The 26,873-nt window shown below is 35.8% G+C and overlaps 1 protein-coding gene across 13 annotated transcripts in view; it reads left to right on the forward strand.

Moving 5' to 3' along the window:
• ADGRL3 (adhesion G protein-coupled receptor L3) overlaps positions 1 to 26,873 on the forward strand; it is an 801,456-nt gene that overhangs the window by 503,186 nt on the left and 271,397 nt on the right. For all 13 annotated transcript variants that reach the window (XM_059384586.1, XM_059384618.1, XM_059384626.1 and 10 more), the window contains one exon: positions 20,944 to 21,744. In XM_059384586.1, coding sequence (XP_059240569.1) covers positions 20,944 to 21,744 — 801 coding nt within the window. The remainder of the gene's footprint in view (positions 1 to 20,943; positions 21,745 to 26,873) is intronic.

The raw sequence follows: 26,873 nt of genomic DNA on the forward strand, positions 1-26,873 counted from the left end.
GTGCGCTGCTAAAGTCAGGATCCATTGGGCAACAGGGCATCTTGTGAACCTAACAGTACCACCTCAAAACATATGCTTCAGATATTTTGCTATAATGATACAGTTGTAAAACCAATAGATACCACTGTTTAAATGAGTCAGTTAGACTACCACTGGCTTCGAAGGGTATCAGGGAAAAACATTTTTGACAGTTTGAGGAATCCTTGCAGATAAAGTTGTATCAAACATTTTCATTTGATTCCTTACTGTGCTATATTCATAAATAACAGTACATCATTTTAGTTAGAGGTTTTGAAACCTTACAAATCTGGGTTGAAATTCCCAGCCTGTCAATTATGAGCTGTGTGTCTTTAGACCATTCTGTTCATGAGCCTCAGATCCCTCATCTGCTAACATGAAGATAACTGCAAAATGAATAAATGAGAAGCTATGTGTAAAATGTTTAACATTTGTCAAGTATATAGTAATCAATCACTTAACTAAATGGAATTTAAAAAATTAAGGTGTGTAATTCACTACAGTATACCTGAATTCTCACAAGTTTTTACTTGTAGTTATCTAGGGAGAGGAAGAAATTATTTTTTCCTACTATCCTCATGGTTTTCCTATCTGAAGCCCTCCATGCTGCATTGGCAGAAGTTAGAGTAAAAAGAGAAAAAGCGTGTGAACTTAATATTTAAGTTCTATATGGCATAGGAATCTTTATAAGGAAATGAAGACCCTATGAACTATTAAACCTGAGAGCTTTTATGCTAGTTTTGACAAAGAGCAGAAAGTTGTGGGAAAAAAGGATAGGATAAAACAGCATGAGTGAAGGGTAATAAACTGGGGGAAATTTAGGTCTATTGTTTTGGATTCTTCTCAGCATCCGTCTTTCTTCAGAAATAAGGATGTTCCTTTCTTCTGGGTACAATGAGGCTACCTCTTGGCAAAAGGATTTTATGACTGGCTTTAAGTGAGAAGGGGAAGGTTAGAGAGTCGTTCTTATACTTACTGTTTCTCACAGTCCTTCAGCATAAAATATTTACTGTGCCAAGGTGCCATAGGTAAGGAGATATTCTCCTCTCGCTCATGGTCGGTACGGTTACATAGCTGATCACATTATGTGAGCGTACTTGTCTCCTATTTAAATTCAAGAGACAGCTGCCATCTGCATGAAAGCGAATGATGTCTCGTTCTTTTCTGTGTTTTGGGTTCTTTCTGTCTCTTGATATAGCACTCTGTGTACACGTATGTTCACATTTCTGCGTTGAAATGTGTTGTTTTAAAATTAAAATCGTCCTTTGTGACAAAAATGATTGTCATATGCTTTGAAGATTGTCTATCAGTTAAAGCTGGGTATCTGAGTTGTCTAACACCCAGATTACATGGAAAATTATGAGGACTGATATTGCAACTATTTCTAAGTACCCTCCACGTTAAAAACTAATTATGTATATATGTAATGTTAAGATTTTATTATTATTTAAGTATGTAAATATGAATGAATATTATCATATCACTAACTTGATTCAGAAGACTGCTTTTACATTCATATACCTAGTGTCATTTTATATTAATTATATCAGTACTTAATTATTATTTTTGGTTATTCTCTCCAATGAGGAAATATTATGGAGCTAATTATGCTTCTAGGATGAGGACTGAGTGTACTTTTTTTTTTTTTTTGGTATGTTCTTCATCCGTCTAAAAATTAGTTTGTATTAACTCATCATTACGTTCATTAAGTCAATAAATCAGCAAGTATTTTTTGTGTACCCAGTGTTCAGCAAAGCATGCATTCTCTTGCCTTTAAATTGCTTATAAATATTTCAGGTTGCTTGCTAATTTACTGTGTAGATTAATTGACCTTGATCTACTTCTAGGTTTAAATTATGTTCTCTTGGAATCTTAAAAGTTACAAGAGCTCACTTTTCCATACATAAGTTAGTAAACGAAAATATATGAGCTAAAGTTGCAAACATTCCTATCTCTTTCATACTCTTTATTATTTTTTTTTAAAGATTTTATTTATTTATTTGAGAAAGAGAGAGAGAGAGAATGAAAGGGGAGCGGTCAGTGGGAGAAGCAGTCTGATGTGGGACTTGATCCCAGGACTCCAGGATCATGACCTGAGCCAAAGGCAGTTGCTTAATCAACTGAGCCACCCAGGCACCCTCATACTCTTTATTCAAGAATTCTGCTAGTGCTGCACTGTATGTTAACTAGCTGGTCTGTTCTGTATTTTTAAAGGCCAAGAAGCAAGACCCTAGAAAAAGAGCAATGGTTTTTATGTAGGAAGTATTTTAATAATTTCTTGTGATAGAGGTCTATTTAAACACATCTTCTCTTACCAATGTAAGAAGGGCTATCCCAGGGCTAAACTTAGCTGACTTCCATCATTGCATAAAGTAGCAGGAAAGAATTATTACTTCTGCTGAAGCCCACTCGTCAGTGGAGCCTTAGCTGCTTGTGAACTCAGGACTCAAGACCCAAGTGATTTATCGTCCTCTTTCTCCATTCCCACGTTTGACGTAAGAATAGACAGAATCAGCCACAAGTTCTGTTTTTCCTCTCTGCCTGCAACAGTAGTTCTGTGGGATGTGTACCTTTTAGACCTTTAGCAACAATCCTTTTCTGAACTTTACCTTCTGAACTGCAGGTAACTGGAAAGGATGTTAGAAAAATAAGCTAGAAGTATTGCAATAGTATTTTTCTTTTAAATGGGAGGAAAAGTGAAGAAAAACTGCTCTGTTCAAAAAACGGGATTAATAACATTTTTGTGGTATCCCAAATGGAAGTGATATTAAATAAATATAAAACTAGACACCATGAAAAAAATAATAGTTCAAGATTAAGGTAGATGCTGTTTTGTTTGCATATCTGTGCATACATGTGCACATGTATGTGCACACACACACACACACACACACACACACTATTAGTAGACGCCTCTAACATACATAGTATACCTTTGGTTCAACTATGATTTTACCCAGACCCAAACTGAGCTATTTTGCTGGCACTTAGTGCACTAGACACTACCTAATTCTCATCTCAAATGCCTCCTATTTGTCTTTTAGCATTCTCCCGTAAGACTTCCCCAAGGCCCAGTAGTCTGCTTGGCTAGCAACCAGCCATCTGCTTGTGTCTGGGGAATTCACTGGGGAAGAAAGGTCTGTGCATCATTACCCCAGCTTTATATTTCGCGGAGTTCTTAACAGAATTTGGTCCTCCTTGCCATCAGTGACAACTTCAATAAGAACACATATTGTAGCTTTTCTTCCTTTTCTGTCTCTCTCTCCCTGTTCCATTATTAACACTTGTTTTCCCCCAAATAAACTACCTGCATCAAAGTCCCTATCTTGGCCTCTGGTTTCTGGGGAGCCCAAATTAGAATGCTATATCATATAGGAACATTTGAATTTATTATGTTTGAATAACTCAAGACATGTAGACAAATCAATGAGTATTTACCAACCATTTAATTATTTAGTGTTATTACGAAAATAATATCACACAACCAAAAAAAAGAAAGGAAAAGAAAATGTCACACAGCCTTTTGTAAATCTGATTTGACAAAATAGTAATCATCTTATCACCTCCTTTAACATTTAATATATCATCTACCTTCTTGGAAAGCAACTGTCATCTTGTTGGTGAAATAACATTTACATGTTTGAAACAGTTGGCCGATATTATGAGAATCTGCTCCTTTCTGGCATTTTACTGATTACTGCGTTTCTTGTTAGCTTACTAATTAGAGTGATGTCTTACTCCAGATCTCACAAGGTGATCAATTTCAGCAAACCTTTCTTCTGAAATCTTATCTTTCAAAAGCAGACTTTCAAAAAAAAAACCAAAAAAACAGACTTTCCTGAAAGCTGTGGTTCACATAGGAAGTTATGAAAAAAACTTCATAGAGGAGGAGGGATTTTACCTGATTTTAGATGAACGTATTGGAGACTGTGAGAGTCAAAAATTTTTGTAAGATTTCATTTATTTCTTTGAGAAAGAAAGAGAGAGAGAGAGAGAGTGCATGATCCATGATCGGGGTAGAGAGGAGCCGAGGAAGGGGACAAAGCAGAGTCCCTGCTGAGCAGGCAGCCCCATACAGTGCTCCATCCCAGGACCCTGGGATCATAACCTGAGCTAAAAGCAGACACTTAATAACTGAGCCACCCAGGTACCCTATGAAGGTTCGTATTAAATTAGTGGTATGTACAAGGGCACAGAGAGAAGAGAGTCATCATGTTTCATCCAAAAGAGATGGTTAGGGAGAGAGTGGTCCTATAACCACCTTACTTTCTCTTGCGTAACAATGGAAGTTTATGTGCAAAAAATATATATAAAAATGAAAGCAAGTCATTCATTTATACACAGCTTTTCAGAGGGAATATAAAATGTGTCATAAATAAAAATTCTGGCATATATTTACTGAGATATTTTGGATTTGACATAAGTGTGTAAAAGAGGTATTATAGCTATTTTACATTTGTGTACATGATCTGTCTTACTAAATATCAGTATGTTCCTTCGATTGTATTTTCGTAACCAAGGATAAAATGATTGGCACATAGAAATGGGAGAGGACAGGTTGCAGCATCCCATGTACCTAGTCTAGCTGTTGCATGCTTGACTAATTGGTCAAAAGGGCTGTAGAGGACTGGTTACAGAAGCCTTATGTATAACCGTGGGAGGTAAGAGAGGTAAGAGACTGAAAAGGCAAGAGTTTGTTTGTTCTCAAAGTAAAAAAGAAAAGAAAAAAGAAAAAAAGAAAAAAAAAATCTTTCTCTCTGCAATACTGCTGGGAGAAGTACTGACTATTCCAAATACTTTGTTTATTCCTCCATTATCAGCTTAAAAATGATGACTAAATTTCCTTTAATTTTTATTTGTCCAAATACAAATAAACTAAGTTTGTTAATGACTTATTTTTCTGGGGGTAACATTAAGAAAGGCATGAAACTAACATCATAAAATTAAAACAATTAACTTAAGCTATCTTGCTTCTTTCTGTAGTGAAGCAGTCATATGGCTGTCAAAAGGATAGACGATAGCTTTTGAAGTCTTAATATACCCTTGATTGGGCCTTTTCTAAATATTCCCAAATACATATTAGAAATAGAGATCTGGTCCTATTAAACTGCCATTTATTAACCTTAGCCGAGTAACACTACTGCCAGAAGCAAAAACAGAAAAACAATTTCTCTCTCTGCCTTCTTGAAGTTTGCAAGATAAATACGTACCAATTTTAAATGAACGTGAACATCACTAAACTAGACAGATTTATTGAGTTAGCTTGTAGCAAAATGAGCTTGCTCCATTTTCACATACTTTTTCTGGTAGTAAATGTTTTAATCTATTGATGCCATAGAGAAATGCTACATTAGCTATAAAACAGAAAGAGGGCACTGTTTAGTGACAGGACCAATAATATGTATAATGCAACAAACACTTCGCAAGAATTTAATGGGCCTGGACTCAAGTAGACAGTACATAGTTTACAAAGCTGAGGGGGAAGATTCATTAGTCTGCTGGATCCTTCAATGCATAAACTTAACTGAGACATGATATGAAGACAACAGTTCTTCAGTGGCAGAAGAAATTACATTTGATTTCAAGAAAAAGGAAAACACATTCCCACGGGATGCTACACAGCAGAATTTTGTACTCTGTTCTTCCTTTGGCAGTATAAGCATTCGATACTTACTTTCCTTGTGCGGAGTTTAAAATGCTCCATTACAAATCTCTCCTCTTTAAAACTGGTAGGCACAGTAGAGCCTAGAGCCCCACCCTGATCTGATCAATCCTTGATACACATGTAACAAGTGAGAAGACTTGGAGGTTACCATCCGGTTGTTTGGAATTTAAAAATAGCAACCTGAGGAATCTAAGATATCTAAAACTTACTCTAAACTCACTCTGTCCAACTGTGTGTGTCACTTATTTAAAAGTAGAGATACCAGATTCTGAGCTAGTATAGTTTGTAGATAAGTGGCAAATCAGCCAAAACTCACAAGTTGAGATTTCATTCAAAATATCATCATATTATCATCATATCATCAATACTTCAAATGTATTTTTTACACTTTATTGACATTTGCAATCAGGCATCAGACTGTTGAGTTACTTCATTTTCTGGATGAGAAAAATTGTCCGTAATTTCTTGGGAGATGATGCGACCGTCCAATGAGCATAAACCTTGCAGCCAGATTGTCTTTTTTCAAATCCTTATTCCGTTTCTTATTGGATTTGTGACCTTAAGATTTGTGAACTGGATTTTTCTGCCCCACACTCTCTTCATCTGTAAAACGGTGATAATATACTTAGCGTAAGGAGAGGTTTTGGTAGTTCAATGAGTTAATAGTATTTCCACACAGTAAACATTCAAAAACTGTGGGCTGTTGTTGCCATAACTGCTTGTTGGTTCAAATTATGCATTTATTCGGTCATATCTGAAAATGCCCCAGACTACAAGCAATTTTATTTTCAGTGTTCATTATTGTACAATGTAACAGGATGGAACAGAGTGGAGTAGTTTTGTTTTGTTTTAGTAATTAGATATTAAGCCAAAACTCAAATGGACTTATTAATTAAACCACGTATTTAGAAAATATTTCCTGCAGCACAATTATGCAACCCATACCTACATTTTATTTTAATTGTGTTTCCTTTTATTTTGCCTTTGGTAATATGAGTAAACTTATACCAGTTATTCAAGAGCATCAAAGGGAAGAGGCTCATTGTCCTGATGTTATAAATTTAAACTACTTATTGAGTAGTTTCTCTGTTCTAGGTACTATCCAAATGGTGGGACACAGCAGTGAATAAAATGGAGAGAGCGCTTGAATATAGATGCCTAACTTTCTAATAGATTAACAGAATGTGTCACGGGATGAGGTTTCCTGAGGAGATAGAGTTTCCATTTGAAATTTATCTGGTGTTTAATGTTGTATTTTTAAAAATAATCACCTAATGTGGTAGATGTAATAATAATACTTATTTAATAATTAGTGTTGGGGCATCTGGGTGGCTCAGTGGGTTAAGCCTCTGCCTTGATCTCAGGGTCCTGGAATCGAGCCCCGCATCAGGCTCTGTGCTCAGCAGGAGCCTGCTTCCCCCTCTCTCTGCCTGCTTTTCTGCCTGCTGGTGATCTCTCGTTGTCAAATAAATAAAATCTTAAAAAAATAGTGTTGCTACTATACATAACAAATTAAAAGTTTAATAAATACCAACCATACTTGAGTAGATATCAACTTTTTGTTTTATTTTGTTTTGTCTACAAGGAGGTTTATTTCATTAAAAAGTAAAAAAAAAAAAAAAATACACCTAATAATATTATGCCATGATATTTCGTTCCTCGGTGCTCTAACCCCCGCAAATTCATTTTTATGATTCCTCTACAGAAAGCTTTCAAGGGAAAACAAACCATTGGGGGCTAGTTAGTTTAAATAGGCAGTAAGGTATGTTGCCACTAGTGCAATCGAGAAAAGAATAATGTAATCACTTGTTTCATTCCCTCAAACTTGCTTTTCCTCTAATTTCACACATTTCACTAAAATAAACAAAAAGTGCATTCAGTGAATTACTGAACAGATGTTGGCTGAGTGTTATAAAGAACAGGCGGGAAAGCATACTTTGTTGTTTATTTGTTTTAATTTAATTTTAGATTTAATGTGTGAGCTTTGGGTGTTACACCACATTACATACATTTGAAGGGCTCTCTGATCATTTCTTTTCTCAACTTTGACCTAGCTAATGCACAACGGTCACTTGAGTATTTATTCCTTCTGTCACTGTCTCTCCAAGGAAGAGCATAAATCCATCAGGAAAACAGATGACCGTGAAGCATAAGCTCCCTTTCTTGGGAGCGTGCAATTCCTGTGTCAAAGATTATAATGTTGCAGAACTAGACCCCGTTATAAGTGCTTTCAACTGGGAATGGGAAGTAAGTAGAAACTCTGTTGGGCTGGGCCAGGGGGATCTTGATACAGGATTGTCACAGACCCACTGCAGTGGACCCTGGAGAGTTAAAGAAGAAACAGGAAACTCTCAGGAAAAAAACTGCTACTTCTGCAGTTTACTCTAAACTCCATAATTCATAAAACTTGTTTTCTTCCTTCATTAGGAAAAAAAAAAAAAGTAGCAAATAGTTTTATGTATGCCACCTTCTTTGGGAGGCACATTTAACCCTTCTACCCCTGCATCTCTTACCTTTCTGCAGACGTTACAGATTTCAGTCAGATGCTGGTTCCTGGCCTTCCAGGAGACCACAGTGTGCCTAGTGTGTCTGAAATCTGACCCTGCCCTAGGGGTGTCCCAAGAAAGTCTCCTGTCAGAAAACAGATCTTAAATAGATGGTTCTGAAAAGAGGTTCTTTAGCAAAAAAAAAAAAAAAATCAGCGTAGTCAGTTTTTTCAATATATGTTATTATTGGTATTAACACTAACTTTAAAAGACTTTTTGTTTCTTTGTTGAAATCAAAATCAGATATTGTCACTAACAGCAGGCCATCAAATCATTTTCTATACCCATTAAATGTAACTTAGAGGATGAAGTAGGGCTGGCATTTAGAAGGAGATAGCCAAGAACTGCCTCCTCCCTTAGTCAATGAAAGTAACTCAGCGATAGTGGTTTAGCACTTGGGTTCTTTTGTTGTTGTTTATTTTTATTTAAATCAAATAACATATAATGTATTATTGGTTTCAGAGGTAGAGGTCAGTGATCCGTCAGTCTTATATAACACCCAGTGCTCATTCCATCATCCAGTTACCCCAACCCTACCCTACCAACCCAACCCTACCCCAACCCTACCACCCCCTCCCCCTCCAGCAACCCTCAGTTTATTTCCTATGATAAAGAGTCTCTTATGGGGGCGCCTGCGTGGCTCAGTGGGTTAAGCCTCTGCCTTTGGCTCAGGTCGTGATCCCAAGGTCCTGGGATCAAGACCCGCATCGAGCTCTCAGCTCGGCGGGGAGCCTGTTTCCTCCTCTCTCTCCGCCTGCCTCTCTGCCTACTTGTGATGTCTGTCTGTCAAATAAATAAATAAAATCTTAAAAAAAAAAAACGGTCTTTTATGGTTTATCTCCCTCTCTGGTTTCGTTTTCTTTTATTTTTCCCTCCTTTCTCCTATGATCCTCTGTTTTATTTCATAAATTCCACATATCAGAGAGATCATATGATAATTGTCTTTCCCTGAGTGACTTATTTTGCTTAGCATAATACCCTCTAGTTCCATCCGTGTTGTAGCCAATGGTGAGATTTCATTTTTTGTTGGCTGAGTAGTATTCCATTGTGTATCCATTGTATGTTCAGTTTCCGTAGTGTAGTGATTCTCACCTTGTATGTTCTCACATTGTATGTTCTACTGTATGTCCATACCACAGCTCCTTTATCCATTCATCTGCTGATGGACATCTGGACTCGTTCCGTAGTTTGACTATTGTGGACATGGCTGCTATAAACATTGGGGTAGCACTTGGTGCTGACTTTGGATCCTGGTTTGTCACTTATTATTTATTGAACCTATCTGTATCATAGTTTCTTTCTTTCTAATATTGAACTAATAATGCTACCTACTTTACAGCAGTAATATAATTGTTAAGTGGATAATACCTATAAATTATTTAAAACCATAAACTAGGTGCAAAAATAATGAATACTGTTATGCTGAAAATAAATAAAAAACAAATAAAAACTAAAACCATAAACTGGTCATTAGTAACTACTCAATTATTATTAGTTATCCTCATTATTTTTGTCATAATCACTTTTCTTGTTTGCCAGAGAGCAAAGCAGAGAAGCTAAAACTGTAGGCTCAGAAGTTCAAATATCAGCTCTACTAACTGCTAATGACCTCTATATTCAATCTTCCTTCTGTTATGATGGTGACAATAATCTCAACAGGGTTGTTCTGAGGATTAAATAAGATGAAATAGATTAAGTATTTGGCCAAAAAAAAAAAAAAAAAGCAAAAAACCCTGACCTACTATAAAAGTTAAGTAAACTAGACTAAAAATAGCCTGTTTCAGTGTTCAGGAGAAATTTCACAGAGATGACAGAATCTTCATTAGCAATTGATTGTAAAATAAATATTTTGCAATGTGCCATTCTAGGAGTAGATAGTGAGATAGATAATGGACTCTACTATCGAGAGATAAGATGTGCTATCTCAGGAAGATTTTGTGCTCCTGCTTAGCAGAAATGAGCTACATTCTTTACCGTCTGTAAGATTTGTTCTCTTCTCCTCTGTTCATATCATTGAACAAACCACACCAAGTTTATATTTGGAGCCATTTGCCTCTGATTTTGAAAACGTGTCAGTACCAACATTTACTGACCAGCAGTTAAAACAAGAAAATGAGATAGAACCCAGTAATGCCTGGGTGAATGATCTCGGGTTCTCTGCCTTCAAAAACCTTCATATATTTCCAGAAGAAAGATAAAGAGAAGGTAAAAATATCAAGTACCAATCAGAATAGTGAGGCAGTATAAGTGGAGTAAACTAGAATAGGTAATTGGCAAACATCCAGTGGGTTGTTTTTCTACTAGCCCATGAGTTAAGAGTATCTTTTACATGTTTTAAGGGATGTTAAAAAAAAGATGACGACTGTGAGGACAACAGCCATGCAATGCAGCTGTATGTGGCTCACAAATCTTAACTTACTTTTTGGCCCCTTTGTAGAAAAGTTTTCCAGTCCCCACCCTAGAACATTACTGAAAATCCCCCCACCCACACACACACAAATCAAGTTGAAATTCTATGTTTATTCAATATGGGACTGGTAAGTAAAGCAGGGTTTATGGTGGAAGAATTTAGAACCGAGAGATGGTTTGGCTTAACTAAAAATAGTAGGAGATATGAGACATTCTTTAGAGGGGCAACAGAGTGAGAAAAGTTGAAAACTAAATATAAGTGTGGACTATATGAAGTAAAAATAAATAAACCATTATGAAGAATATGATTAGCCCATAGGACTAATAAGACATAAAATTGGAAAAATATTATAAGAAACACACTTATGGAAATTTATAGTAATGAATCTGGAAACTTGGAATTTATTCAGAAGAATCAATATTAGCATCTTAATTTTATCAAACAACAAAAATACAAATAGGTAAGAATCTTTACTTTTCAAGAGGTTCATTTAACGCGTATAGGACATACATGGTGTGTACGTTTTTGCTGATGAATTCCGAGATTAAGTTTTTTTGTTTTGTTTATAGCTCTAGGAATCCTATTTGCATTATTTATCTTGTTTTTTATTAACCATGATATTATGTAATACAAAATCTTTTCTGCTTTTAGGCTAGTGAATCCAGTCTCAAATTGGGTGGGGTATCTGGAGTACTTCTACAAAGTACTGAAGTATTTGGTAGCTCCAGATTCTTAAATTACCTCTCACTTCACAGATCTTTTCATTTCTATTTACTCAGGATTTTTTGGTGTGCATTGGGATTTTTTTTCCCCCTTACTGAATGACTATGCGTTTTGTCATCTCATTCTCTTGCACCATATGATGATGGAAACTTCCAATTCCATGTTTAATTAATCACAAGATCATAAGTGCTCTTATAAGACTGAAGGAACAATGTTTGGTCAAAAAAAAAAGTTACTTGATTTCTTGTAGCTTTTGATGTTTCTCATCAGAAAATTAGAACATTCATTTCTGTACTCACAATATATAAAATTGTTAAATGAATCAAAAATAGTATATTTTTCATAACTTGTTTTTAGTACTATTAAGAATTAAAAAGCAAATTGTGATTTGGGGCTAATATCTAATTCTTTGCCTTCATATTTTTTATTTGTAAAATATTGGCTGAAACCAAATGACATCTAAAATAAAATTCAATCCCCAAACTGCAGTAATTATAGCATATTTACTGAATGTAGGATTAGATTAGATTAATTTTGAGTATCTTGTTTATTGCATAAGCAGTGGATGTATAGAATCTGGTAATTGGGATCAGTCAGAAATTAATATCTCAGGAACAAATGGGTGACATTTCCCATAAAAATTTGATTTTAGTCAAAGTGCTGTAGCTGGTGTTTTTAACTTTGACTTCTCTTAATGATTCCCTCTCTCTGCCAATCACTTCTTGTCTATCTGTAATCTCTTTACACAGGTCCTCTGAAAGCATTTAAAAATAGCTTGTTATTGGTAAATAATTATACTGAAAATCGCCAATTATTAGATTGTAAGTTTCCTGAAGGCAGAGCTCAGTTCCTCCTCTATACCGTGCTCATAATAGTACCACCAAATTCATAGTTTCTTGAGGATTACACAAAATCATCCACATTACCATTCCCAGAGTACATGTTCAGGAATTGTTCGTTATTATGATTACTATCACTTCTCTGTATTCACAGCTCTAAGGCCTTGTAAATAACAAATACGTTCCATGGGCCTAATATACTGTATGTGTATTTTTATGTATAAAGCATAGTCTTATACACTCTGAAGGAATTCTCCTTTTGTTTTGTTTTTTGTTGTTGTTCAGAACCTTTTTTTTAAAGTTTTTATTTGTCAGAGAGAAAGATTGAGAACACGAACAGGGAGAGCGCAGGCAGAGGGAGAAGCAGGCTCCCCACTGAGCAAGGAGCCTAACTTTGGGCTTCATCCCAGGACCCTGGGATCATGACCTCATATATCCCCAGAGTCTACTAATAACACCATTTTCTTTTAAATGTTAAACTCACCGAAAGATTTTACAGATCCACCGGAAGGATGGAAAGGTAGCCTCAGTTTCTGCATCACCTATAGACACTGTATTTAAATGTTTAAATGAGAATGTCCCTAGTGAAAGCATCTTCTGAATTACTGACATTTTCAATCTACACACTCCGGAATGAAATTCATTAGAAGGCAGTAATTTTTGGAAGCACAATATATAAAGCCATTGTAACACAAGGTGCCTGAGCAGCACTTTTATTCACTGATGCACAGGTATTATTTGAAAAACACAATTTAGAAGCTGAGCTGCGGAGATTACCCCTGTCTTTCATAAAATAAAGGATTAGCACCTTATTTACAGAAAGAGACAGATGTCTGTCAGAATTTTTGATATGCAGTATACCAAAAAAATTAATGAACTTCACAGATCTTTTCATTTCTTTTTACTCAAGTGCTTCTGTATTTTCTTGGTGTATGTGAAGTAGAAAAAGAGAATGTTCTCTGTATCAGAATAATGAGAATTAACAGGATATGAAGTATGCAGCACAGGTTTGTTTCTGGTGATAAGAAATATCTTGTTTCCTTGGCCAAGAAACGAGGAACCGCTGTTTTTTTAGTATTATTTTTTTATCTTCTCTGGAGAGATGGTCTGTGTCACTAATCTCAGGGTTAATAGCACTGAAGAATATGGTATCCAGGCTCATTCTCTGAAAATACTGTAGTGCAGTTCATCATTGCATGGAGGCATAAGAAATATTAATTGAGTTTTTTCTATGTGCTGAACACTGGAGATGCAATAATGAATAAGATCAAAACTTGTATTTGAATTCCAACTCTACCACTCACTAACCAAAAGAGCAGTGCTTCTTTGTACGTATTTCCTCACTTGAAAAGACAAGGAGAATATCTACTTCATAAGGTTGCGGTGAGATGATTAAGTTAGACTGTATGCAGAAGTTCAGTGCACTTTGTAGCACACCGTACATGCTTAGTGCATGCTTAGTGAATGTTCATTGTTGTAACAGAGTGGCTGCCTCAGGAAGATTCCATTTGTGTTCTTTGTCTCTCTAAAGTGCACTGGATTTGTTGACAGAAGGGAAATGGACAGCAAGAATGCAACAGTTTCACTGAGTTTGCATGTTGTAAGAGCCGGTGTATGTTAGATAAATGACTGACTCTGCCATCTACCAGTATTGTGCTTGGTCAAATTCCTTAACCTTTTGGGTTTTGGTTGACTCATCTCTGATATGGGAATAATAAATACCACATCACAGTGTTTGTAGAATTAAATCGAGTGATTCATGTGAAAACATTTTGTTAAGTTACAAAGTGCTATACAAGTGACAGTATGATTGTAAACTTTTGATTATCCACTTATAGATGGCTATTTTTATGGATGATACACCAGCAAATTTTCATCCAAGACTGATTTTTTATTGCTTAATTAGTTTGCCTTTTTATTTTCTCCTTCACTGCCCAGCTGGCTAGTGACAAGTGTGGTCCAAATGTATTTTAATAGTCCAAGCCAGATGTAACCAAGAAAATAATACTCTTCAAAATACTACCAAATTTCAATGATAAAAATAGCTGTTTATACATTATTTAATGTTCTATAACCATCTTGTGTTCCCTGTGTTTTTTATTTATATTTCAGAAATACAGAGGCATCATTGGATTATATAACATGGAAAATGTATGGTATGACTTACAGTTTAAAAGAAAAGAAAATTTCAGCTACACTAGAATTCGACACAATTTTATAGTTCTTAGTTATGACAATTTAGTTCTAACAGTTTTCAGCACACAACAATTTTATTTCTCTGTAATTTGCGACGTAATTTGGAAGAGCTTGGCAATGCATGCATACGCTCTCTCATCCATACCTTTTCTAATTAAAAAATGCAATTCAAAAGAGCTGCATATGGTACAGATATGGATAGAACTAATAACATCTTATTTTTCTAAACAATAATATGGCTATTGGCTATATATTATATCTCTTTTATGAACTGTTGGGAAATGAAGGGAAATTTTACCAGTCTTTTTTTTTTTTCTGTTTCTGCCTTTTATACAGAATAAAATTACCCTTAGTTTGAATTTGTTATTTACTCTAACCACAGGATATAGCTTATGACATTAAGTTTGACAAAGGACAACAATGAAATCACTTTAAGGAAATATATAAACGTATTTGCAGAGGCTGAATGGACAATAAAAATAGTTCGGGGATTAAAAGTGAAGAGCGAAAAAGAGAGTAACTAGTTCCAGAGAGAATTGGAAATGAACAATGACAGCTATAATGCCAGAATTCAGGATATTGGACTAGATCAAAAGACAGGAGGTACTGAAGAAGGCTGAGCACAGATGTCATCGTACAATTCATTTATTTATTATCTTATTACAGAGAGGAGAAAAGGGAGTATTTTTGGTCTGTGTTTTTAGATCATTGCAGACTGTTTTATAGCAACACTTTTTTTCTTGCCAATATAATCCTCAAGACTATCTGTACAGGTTTTCTTATTTTCCTTTATTTCCCTCCAGTTTTACACTTAATAGGGTAGAGATGCATACTGTTCATAAGTTGTACTTTCCAGGGGCGCCTGGGTGGCTCAGTGGGTTAAGCCGCTGCCTTCAGCTCGGGTCATGATCTCAGGGTCCTGGGATCGAGTCCCGCATCAGGTTCTCTGCTCAGCGGGGAGCCTGCTTCCCTCTCTCTCTCTGCCTGCCTTTCCATCTACTTGTGATTTCTCTCTGTCAAATAAGTAAATAAAATCTTTAAAAAAAAATTGTACTTTCCACCACATCCATTAAAATATACGAAGACATTGTACAGATGTCATGTATGTATGACTGTATAGAGAAAATCCAGATTCCCTTCACCATCTTATCTTTTTTGCTACATGCTTAAAATAGTAATCACCTCGATTTGGATTATGTATTAATTCAGTAGCTGTTCACTGAGTATTTATTATGTGCCGGGCACTATGAGGTTATGAAGCATTTAGTGGCAATGGTGTTAACTTGTATCCATACAATTTGTTTGTGTGAGTATTTTTTTTTCCCCAGGGGAAGAAGCTTCTAGAATCAGAATTAGATGATGACAGTGACTGGCTAATCCTAAATATTACTAAGCTTTTCAGTGACAAATTATGTTTGCCTTGCCAGTTTTTGTTACGGGAATATGATTTGGGTGTGCTTGTTTCCACTTAAATTATAGGATTGTTTTACTTGAGTCTTGAAAATAGCAAATAAGTGATAAATGAGCTACAGCCAGTCATGACATAGGCAAGAACATAATAATTTTCTCCATAGTGAAACTGCCTAATAAATCTTAATTTTGAATAACCCATAAGTAAGAGAAGCAAGCTTTACTTATGCTATGACTGATGCCAGTTTATCTCAAATTAGACCAAAAACAGAGAATTAAAAGTAAAATCTTACCTAATGACGATTGAGAAAATGGATGGAAAAGTTCTTTGAAAAAACAATATCAATTAAATAGTAAGATGGTATTTACAGAATAATAAATATCACTATCAATGTTTGTGTCACATATCCCGTCTTCCTCATTAAGTGTTTGTTGAAGAAATATGAGTCCCCAAGAAGTTAGGATAACTGTGCTTTAGAATAAGACAATGAGGGGCGCCTGGGTGGCTCAGTGGGTTAAGCCTCTGCCTTCGGCTCAGGTCATGATCCCAGGGCCCTGGGATCGAGCCCTGGTTCAGGGTCCCCAGTCAGCAGAAAGTCTGCTTCTTCCTCCTCCTCTCCGTCTTCCTGCCACTTCTCCTGCTTGTGCTTTCTCTCCCTCTCTCTGTCAAACAAATAAATAAATAATCTTAATTAAAAAAAAAAAAAGAGTACAAATCCTCTGCATACAATTCTCAAAAGGATATATATTTAGAAGTATTTCAAGGAACAAAATTAGTTCTATCTATATTTTTATAGTCTAGTCGCTGAAAAATGTCAGCTTCCCTATGACTTCCCACTCTCAATCTCCACTTTCACTGTAAGGTGTCTGGCGTCCAAACTTTCGAGACCATTGATTAAATATATATATTTTAAAGATTTTATTTATTTCTTTGACAGACAGATCTCAAGTAGGCAGAGAGGCAGGCGGGGGTGAGGGGGTGGGGAGAGGAGGCAGGCTCCCTGCTGAGCAGAGAGCCAGATTCGGGGCTCAATCCCAGCACCCTGGGATCATGACCTGAGCTGAAGGCAGAGGCTTTAACCCACTGAGCCACCCAGATTCCCCAATTAAATAATCTCTTAAGGTGGTTTCTTCTGCTTCCTTTAGTTGTCAGTCTGAACTCAGACTGTGAGTATTCAGACCTGAGTATTCTAGTCACAAAAGGAAGTGCACCTCCTAAGGAAAGCATTTAACTGACCTGTAATGAGGCGTATAATCCAGTGAATACGGCAGTCGCTCGATAAAGACCGAAAAAGATGATCGATTACAATAGTATAAACAGAGTTGTTAAGAATCCTAGAAATACTATTAAAATAAGATTTGTATATTAATGAGATGAGACATCTTTAAAAAAAATACCCCATTTGCAACTTCTTGAGCATAACTTCTTTTTTTTTTTTTCAGATTTATTTATTTTAGAGAGAGAGATTGAGTGAGAGGGAGGGGCAGTGGGAGAGCGAGAGAATCTCAAGCAGACTTCCCACTGAGCATGGAGCCTGAGGACAGGGGCCTCAGGATGCTGGGATCATGACCCAAGCTGAAATCAAGAGTCGGAGGCTCAACTGACTGAGCTCCCCCGGTGCCCCAAGCGTAGCATCTGATGTAGGCTAGTTTGATCGATCTTCGAACACATGTAATACTGGGCTTTCAAAAAGTCAGTGGAGAGAAATGAGTGTGATTTTGACGACAGAGGACACAAGAGCTTAGATCAAAGCACACAAAAAAAAAAAAAAAAAAAATCTCACCCAAATATAATTACCAAAACAGTATTTCTCCCTTATTTTGAAACTTCCCTAGAATTTTATTTATTGTGCAGTAATATTTCAGTTCATCTATTCCATTGATTTTTTTTTTAGATTTATATCAACTGCAATCTGTAATTTTTAAGTTTGTATTTTGAATCCATTTTCCCCCAGCTCTTCCCCTTGTTTTTTGTTGGTCCCTGTTCTTTATTATGATTTAGGCAAATTGTCTCTGCTGAGACAAATGCTTGTAAGAGAAACAAGATGCTGCTTGGTGAGATACATGGATATGTTATAATTTCCCAGAATTTTTCCTGACTTATATTGATCAGTACCTTAAAATAAAAATGGAATCTAATTTGAGGCATGCATGGCCATAACATGGCTGAGGGTTTCAGTTTATTCTTAAAAGGTATGTTGACTCTGTTAAGAATTTCAGAAAAGGCCTGAATAGACTCATTATTTGAGTCTATATAATAGACTCATTATTTATATCAACCTTCTGATAACGGATTTGTCTGAAAGATATTTTTCCACAATATCAAATATTGGAAAGTGGGAGGGAGAGAAGTTTCTTCGATAAAGATTCTGAATCCATTTACTTAGGATGAGAGCATTTCCTCTTAATTTGTAGCCTCATGAGGTTTATTTCTCGTTAAGACTGACATGGAAAATCTTAGGCTTAGGAAATGAGTTCCGAGTAATTTCTTCTGAATCCTTGAGATGGGTAAAAATCAAGACTATTATGTTAAATAGTGTTATAAACTATAATATTTTATAAATGAGACTAGTCAAGCTATTTGAAAGCTTTATGTGTATAATTACCTTCCTAACTTTCGAAGGGAAATATTGGTGTTCTTATGATGAATATTGTATGTCCTATGCCTATAGTTTGAAATTGTATGTTTTTTTCAATCTTAGCTTGAATAACTTTTGCCTTATGTTTTCTAAGTCTGTACTGTGTTTTTAAGTTTATAACATGATTGCTTTTTAAAAAAAAATAATTTTACTAGGGGAATGTTTAAGAATAAAACCTATGTTCCAAAACCAAGTATGAGTGAAATAAATGATTTACTTTCAGTTTGGAAGAGGTGAATAAAAAGTGCTTGGCCAATACCGTACCATTAATCTATTCTCTTTTCTTCTTTCTCTCTGTACTTCTCTCTCTCCAATAGAAGTGGAACAAAAAGGTAATTAAATACCTTTCATAAATTATATACTATTTATAGGCTAAGTTATTTAACAGTTTAACATTTAGTTAAAATAATTTTGTATTAATTCTCATCTATTTTATGAAAATTTATTTACTACTTCTGCTGCTCAACTTCACTTTAATCTGTTGTGATGACCAGTGCTGGTTTGATCCTTTTATCCTAAAACAGTTTAATCATGTAAAATTTTCAACCATGCATTTTCTTCCTCTTTACTTTTAAATAAGTAGTTAGAAAAATCCAGTAAATGGTGGTGGATATGACTGCTTTAAAATTGTTTTTATTTCTATACTAGTTAATTTTCCATAGCTCTGGTGTGGTGTCCCCATTTTATTAATTTTTAACTGTTGGGGGAAAAGGGGAGACAGTTTTCTGAAATACCTTCTAATAAATTACTTTAGTAATGATGGGCTCATTATTAACCAACTTAAAGTTTATATGCAATTTTGACAACAATGCCTCTCCATTCTTTATAATTATAGGCATCATATTAGAAATTCTTCTAATCATCAATTTTATTATTGAGTACAAATTGATGAAAGCCCTCTATCCTTGCTATGGAAGATTTTGGTGGTCAACTTGGCCTTTGAACTTTTCATTTCTACAAAAGTAAAAACTTCGGACATTTTAATAATGCACTCTCCTTTTTAATAACCTACACATCCTAGCTGAGTTTTTATCTTAGCCCATTTTCCATTGGATCTAGGCTTATAGTTGCTGTTAAAGAGCTAATGACTAATATTAAGAGAATAATACTTTAATCATTAAAATATGGTTCAACATCCGAATTCCTTATGATTTCTTAATTTCTCCACCTGGTACCCTTGTAATCATTTCAAATATAACATTGGACTGCATGATTATTTTTCAGCATATTGCTTGGCAAAAATATTAGAGCAGTGTTTCCCATAGCAGGTTCAACAGAACACTACACTTTAAACAGGCTCTGTAGAAAATGTCCCATGATTAAATTAGATTGTGAAATTTGCTCATCTTCCTCACTCCTGCCTGGGAGATTCACTGATATACCAAAGCTATTAGAATCTCTGCCACAATTCTATTTAATATACTATTTCTTAAACACGGCTGAGGATCCCTGTTTTCTTTCTGTGTAACATCTAGTTATACCACTTGAAACAGGTGCTTCAAGGACCGCTCTCTGGGAAACATTGCTTTATAGCCCCTGCATTATAAGCCGGCCAGGGTTGCTTACCCCTATTCACACAGTGTGCTAACTGAATCATACTAAAAATGAAGTGAATCAGATAATTCCTGCCCATTTTCAATCTGAAGTATGAGCAGCAAAATATTGTAGCAAGTAAGCTTGTTTTTTAATGTTCTTCTCATGTAACAGTAAAAGGTACATGTTTTTAAGTTCCAATACTACTGTATTTAACAGGACATTTTTAACTGATTAAAATCTAGATCTTGGGTTCTTTTCTCTGTAACCTTTTACCTTTCTTCTTTCCTTATTCCTTCTTTCCTTCCTTTTTCTTCCTTTCTCTTTTTCCTCCCAGTATCCATCCATCACCCATTTTTAATTGTGTGGGTTGCATGCTCTGTGTGTGCTATAGTAGCTTTAAGAGGTTTTTTGGCTTTGTTTTGTTTGTTTTTTTTTTTTGCTAGAAGATTCAGTGGCCTGTATTATAGGGCTTTTCTTTTCCTTTATTATTATACTTAATTAGTATTAGATTTCTACTTATGTCTTAATGGTAAGTTATTGAGGGGTTAAAATCACAGTGAAAACAATATACATATATATATATTTAATTTCAAAAAAGATACATAAAATATTATGTAAAAACATTTGTATTTATTTTATGTCTATAGAATACATAGACATACATCACACCTGTATATATATATATATATATCCAAAAATACAGTATCACATGTTTACAAAGGTAAAAATCAAAGGAAAACACAAGTACTCCTAGAGAGGCCACATTTTTCAGCAAATGAAATCAAAATGATTTTGAGCAAATGTCAGAATTAATATGTGTACTCAGAAGAACGCAAGGAAAGAATTAAGTGGTGGTGGGTATATCTTGTTAGAGTTACATTCCATTTGATGAAAAAGAAGAATCTCTAACAAAATATTAAAATTAATATGTTTATTATTTTAACTCTTTCCCTTCCAACAGTTTTTCTTTGTCCTGGACTACTGAAAGGGGTATACCAGAGTGAACATTTGTTTGAATCCGACCACCAATCTGGGGCATGGTGCAAAGACCCTCTGCAGGCTTCGGACAAGATTTATTATATGCCCTGGACACCCTACAGAACCGACACCCTCACTGAGTACTCCTCCAAGGACGACTTCATCGCCGGAAGACCTACCACAACCTACAAGCTCCCTCACAGGGTGGATGGCACAGGGTTTGTCGTGTATGACGGAGCTCTGTTTTTCAACAAAGAGCGCACCAGGAACATAGTCAAGTTTGATTTGCGGACTAGGATCAAGAGCGGAGAGGCGATCATAGCAAATGCTAATTACCATGATACCTCCCCTTACCGATGGGGAGGCAAATCTGACATAGACCTGGCCGTGGATGAAAATGGGCTCTGGGTGATCTATGCAACAGAACAAAATAATGGTAAAATTGTCATTAGTCAATTGAACCCTTATACCCTACGGATTGAAGGGACGTGGGATACTGCATACGATAAAAGATCCGCTTCCAACGCATTTATGATTTGCGGGATTCTGTATGTGGTCAAATCTGTCTACGAGGATGATGACAATGAGGCCACAGGGAATAAGATTGACTACATTTACAACACCGACCAAAGCAAGGATAGTTTGGTGGATGTCCCCTTTCCCAATTCATACCAGTACATAGCAGCTGTGGATTACAACCCCAGGGACAACCTTCTTTACGTATGGAATAACTATCACGTCGTGAAATATTCCTTGGATTTTGGACCTCTGGATGGTAGATCAGGTAAGTTTGGCTTTTTGATGATACTGGAGGGGGAGATGTTTGTGGTTTGTTTTTGATAAGGTTTTTAATTATATGATTAGACTTCCTTTGTTGTCTTCTTCTGGCCTGTGTAGCTGAAAACTGATCCTTATCTTTTCATCAACAAAATGTTGTTGTTAAGCACTTTAAGCTATTAAGAACAAAAAACGTGTAAGAAACTTTTTCTCCCTCGTGCAGCTAGTCTCCAATCTTAAGCCCTTCTCTGAAGGGCATTTTTATTATCAGCTGGTTAGTTCTTTGTGTAGTGAAGTACACAAAACCTTTACTAAAATAGAATGCCATCCTGTCTAATTAATTGTGACATACCCTCAGAAGTGCTCTCCACTTGGAAAAATGTCAAGGGCTGCCTTGAGATAACACTTCAGGACCCCTAGGACAATATGTTCACTTTGCAGAGAGTGTCACATATGATCACCCCTACTGGGAACCTTGTCGGTTTGAGTGAATATATGAGTATACCTAATTGATACATACAGAAAAATGTTTATAACCAATAAACAACAACAACAAAAGACCTCAATTTTATAAGAAAAAAACAATGCAAAACAGTGCTTTAAGTAAACCAGAGATCATCTTTAATTCTAATTCTTTTTTTAAAAATATTTTATTTATTTATTTGAGAGAGAAAGAGAGAGCACAAGTTGGGGAGAAGGAGCAGAGGGAGAAGCAGACTTCCCAGCCTGATGTGGGGCTTGATTCCTAGCAACCTGGAATCATGGCCTGAGCTGAAGGCAGACTCTTAACCCACTGAGCCACCCAGGTGCCCCCCCCCCAAATTCTTTAAAATTGTCTTTTTCCTCTCTAGGACATACCATTTCCTTTTAATGTTATTTAGAGATAGTCATAAATTGTTTTATTATTTTAAATATTTGTTTACATAACTGAATAGAATTCTCTAAGTTTAGAGGTTCAATTCTTTTAACTAGCAATAATGCTGTTCTTCATGATTAAGTGTAATGGACAACTAAGATACAGGTGTTTGAATTTTGATAGTAATATAGCAATTCAGAGATTACACTGTGTGTCTCTCAGTACTCATATGTTAATGTAACTTGTTTTCTGCCATGCTCTTACCCTACGTGTACTACCATGCTGTTCTGATTCCTAACTTAGTTCATTACACACGTCTTCTTACACAACTAGATTCTAAGTTCCATATGGACACCGGTATAATATATGGCATATATAAAATAAAGGCTAAGTAACTTTTTGTTGAATGAATGAGGGAATAGCTTTCCACTTCTTTCTCTGATACAATGAGAAATTAGTTGGCATTTTCTCTAATCTACAAGAGACCTTAGTCAGAGTGTCAGCAATTCTTTCCATGGCCAGCAGAGCTAATATTAGGCCCAAGTATGCAACAGCAGCAAGAGCTACTTCTCCTTACTAAATCCTCAAAAACTCTCCTAGCTCAAGTACAGTACCTGACTCACCACTGTACAGGTAAGCTCTTTCAATTTGATACACCCTTCAGTTGAAAACCTAAGCAAGAATTAACCATCTGGAGTATTCTGGGAAGACCTTTTCTTTTTTTTCATAACAGTGATATTCCTAAACTAAAATTTGTATTTTTTCCATGAAAACTCTGTTTATGTGTATTCTTAGCCTCTTCTGACTTATTTTTTTTTAATTTAGTTTTATTTTTTCAGTGTTCCAAGATTCATTGTTTATGCACCACACCCAGTGCTCCATGCAATACGTGCCCTCCGTAATACCCACCACCAGGCCCTCCCAACCCCCCACACGTCTTTTGACTTTTAAATTGCAATAGGACATAATTTCTAATTGCCTGCAGGTAACAATTCATCTTTTGTTGTTAATCGGTGAAGAAGAAAGAGTAACATGTTTCAAGTTTTATTTATTGAAAATATTATTCATTATTTTTATCACTAATGATAAATAGGCTAAGGTTAATTGGCCTTGATAAATTGATGCAAATTCTGAGTTTAGTTTTTTGAATTATCCTGAAAGAACAAGACGATACCATGGTCCCAAGTATTTAGAGACTTGATACAAAGATATTTCCAGTAGATATTAGTAAACTTATGTATGTGAATATATTTATATGACCGGTCATTGTGGACATAAGGAAAAGTACACCACTCATTTAATTTTATGTGTTTGTTTATTTATGGGAGTTAAAATATTAAACCATCTTGCCCAAATGTACTAGCATTCTTGTTTGTTGAAAGGAGGTTATTAAAGCAGCAAACACTGAGAAATGGGAAAGTTCAGCTTTTGAAACAAATTCCTAACTTTGCCAGGAGATTCAGGTTTTCCTCCTTTAAATAACAATGAAGATCTTGTCTGTTTTGTAAAGAGTAAGATTCCATCTGTAATTTGTAAATTTGTAAATAGAATCATAAGAAAAATGATCCAATTTTCATGCATTAAGGCTCAGATTTAAAAGCCAGCATTTTGGTGTGGACTTACTGCAGTTTCGAGGCAGGAAGAGTAAGTGTAGAAGTAAATTTTCTGCATTGTATGTGTGGATATGAGAATTCCAATTAGCATTAATAGAGGCTGTTCATCTTATTCCTCGCAAACAGCTTCAGCTGTATGTTTTCCTTTAGTAAATTAGGTTGACATTTTTCAAAGAAATTGCCTTTAGTGAATTCTTATTATGGATCTTCTCATGTGTTTATGTACAGAAACAACTTACTATAAATATGTTAGGGTCAAAAAGGCTAATTCTGAGTCTGTAGATCTAAAGTGTATTTGCTCTTGCCATCTGTTGGAAGCAAGCTTTTTTGCTCTGATTTTAACTGAGTTCTAATCAATAAAAACTCACACTTCTGAAGTTCTTATGCAAAGGGGTATCTGTGTCATACTTGTACTGAATATCACTTTTTGACCCATTAAAGGATCTGGGAGCTGCAAGTTAGGGGGCAAATATGTTTCTCTTGAGCACGTAAAAATCCTCTGGGGAAGCGTACGCACAGGTAACATGCTACTCTGAATGGGAGTTTGGGAGTCCGTGGGCTTGGGTTTGAATCCTGCCTCCATTGCTTGGTCTTGGTTTTCTCGACTACAAAATGGAAAAAAATAACCCTGATCTCCAAAAATTTTGTTAAATTTTAACAAGATGATATTTGTGGAAGGGATAGCAAATTTAACCAAATAGCCGCACACCAACCCTGCAAAAGTTGTTCTCATCCACACTTTTTAAATGAGGAACCTAAGACACCATAGTTTGTATGACTCAAATACCCCACAGCTGTTGAAGGGCATCCCAACTCCAGATTCATGTTCCCTCCTATGGCATTGGTCACGGCAAGTGTTAACGGAGGCTGTGCCTCTAGATTCGTTCATTTGCTGGAAGTGATCTCAGTTTCCCCAGATGCCAGGCCCTTTCTAGATGCAAATCTAATCTGTAGTTCTCACGATAAGACTACCGTAGATTTGTGCTCTAAAAAGTTGTGTCTGTTCTTCAACCATGAAATCAGATGTATTTTCTCTTCTTAACAAGAGTCCAGTTTAACTTTTGAAATGGTGAACTTTAAGAAGAATAACAAGGAAAACAGTGTCTCCTAAAAGTAGTTTCAGAAATCATTTAACTTCAGTCCCTTATTTTTCCCAACACCCATCTTCAAACTGCTAATTGCCCTGCCTTTGTTGGGCTGGCTCAGCTACAGGACTTGGTTTATGTTCTTTTTCAAAGGAAATCATCCTGGGAATGGTACAGTCTATGAAACAGGTTGTTTTCAACAATAGCCGTATAAATCAATTAATATTAATATGATTTTTTAAACTTGTTTTCCAAATGTTCTTTGATAATTTTAAGTGAAGTTTCTCCTTGAAAAGTGCTTTAATGGGCCTGCGCTTCTGGGCCAAGTTTTAAAAAGCTTAAAATTTGTTCTCATTTTTGTCTAAAAACATTTTCGGAACTGTCATCATATATTTTGCATTACATTAAATGGAAGTTTGCCAGCGTTTTCTGTAGTTTTCCAGCATGAAAGTAATGGAAAATGAATCTGTATTTATGCAGTATTGCTAGTCACATAATAATTTATGTTTGCAAATTGTGCAAAAACAGTTTTTAATAATATAGTTCTATCTCACATGGTAAAGAACATACCAAATGCAAAGAATTTCCAATTTATGAAAAGCTTTTGCTCCAGAGCTAAAACGAGATTTTGATTCCCATAGAAATAATCTTGTTGATATTGTTTCAGTCATTTTTGCTTACAGGTCCCTGTGGAGTGCCCAATATATAGTGGGTGTTCTGCAAGATTTGTTGGACGATTTAATACATCAAAGAATGAATTATCATATATATTAATATTCAGAATGTTATGAGAATAAGAGTATTAGTCCTAAAATTTGTTTTATGAAGATGACACGTATGCCTCTCAGGTCATCCCCATCACGGTGGACCTCACACTCCCTACTCTGGAAGCTTTAGGATTCATGCCAGCTGTTCCCCACCCCCAACCCCTACATCCAGCTTCTTCTCCTCTTCACTCAGATTGTAAAGAGCTTTGGTAACTTTAAGCAAGTTTAGCAGGTGTTAGAGAGAAGTGCCCAAGCACATTAACACCTAATGAGCTTGCTTTCAGAAGTAATTAGAAGACATTGGAGTCGGTAGTCTTATAATAGGGAAGAAAGTGAGCAACTGCTCAATTAATTTTTTTATAAGATTGCTTATTTATTTGACAGAGAGAGATCACAAGTAGGCAGAGAGGCAGGCAGAGAGAGAGAGAGAGAGAGAGAATGGGAGGAGGAAGCAGGCTCCCTGCCTAGCAGAGAGCCCGATGCGGGACTTGATCCCAGGACCCTGAGATCATGACCTGAGCTGAAGGCAGAGGCTCAACCCACTGAGCCACCCAGGCAGCCCTGTTCAATGAATTTTATATTCAGAACATATTCTTAAATTTTTCAGTTGATGAATTTTAGGATTTTCTTCATGTCTGAAAAAAACGGAACGTATTTCATATCCAGAAATGAATAATAATTGTATTCTGTTGAAAACACATTTTGTCTGCAGAACAGCGGATTCAGTTTGCGTCACCTGTATCCAAAATGCTTGCAAGCGTTAGCATCTTAATATAAAGTAAATGGAAAAGCGCTTCTCTTTTTTTCCGACCAGA

Source organism: Mustela nigripes, chromosome 1 (genome assembly GCF_022355385.1).
Source record: "Mustela nigripes isolate SB6536 chromosome 1, MUSNIG.SB6536, whole genome shotgun sequence".
NCBI classification, from domain to species: Eukaryota; Metazoa; Chordata; class Mammalia; order Carnivora; family Mustelidae; genus Mustela; species Mustela nigripes.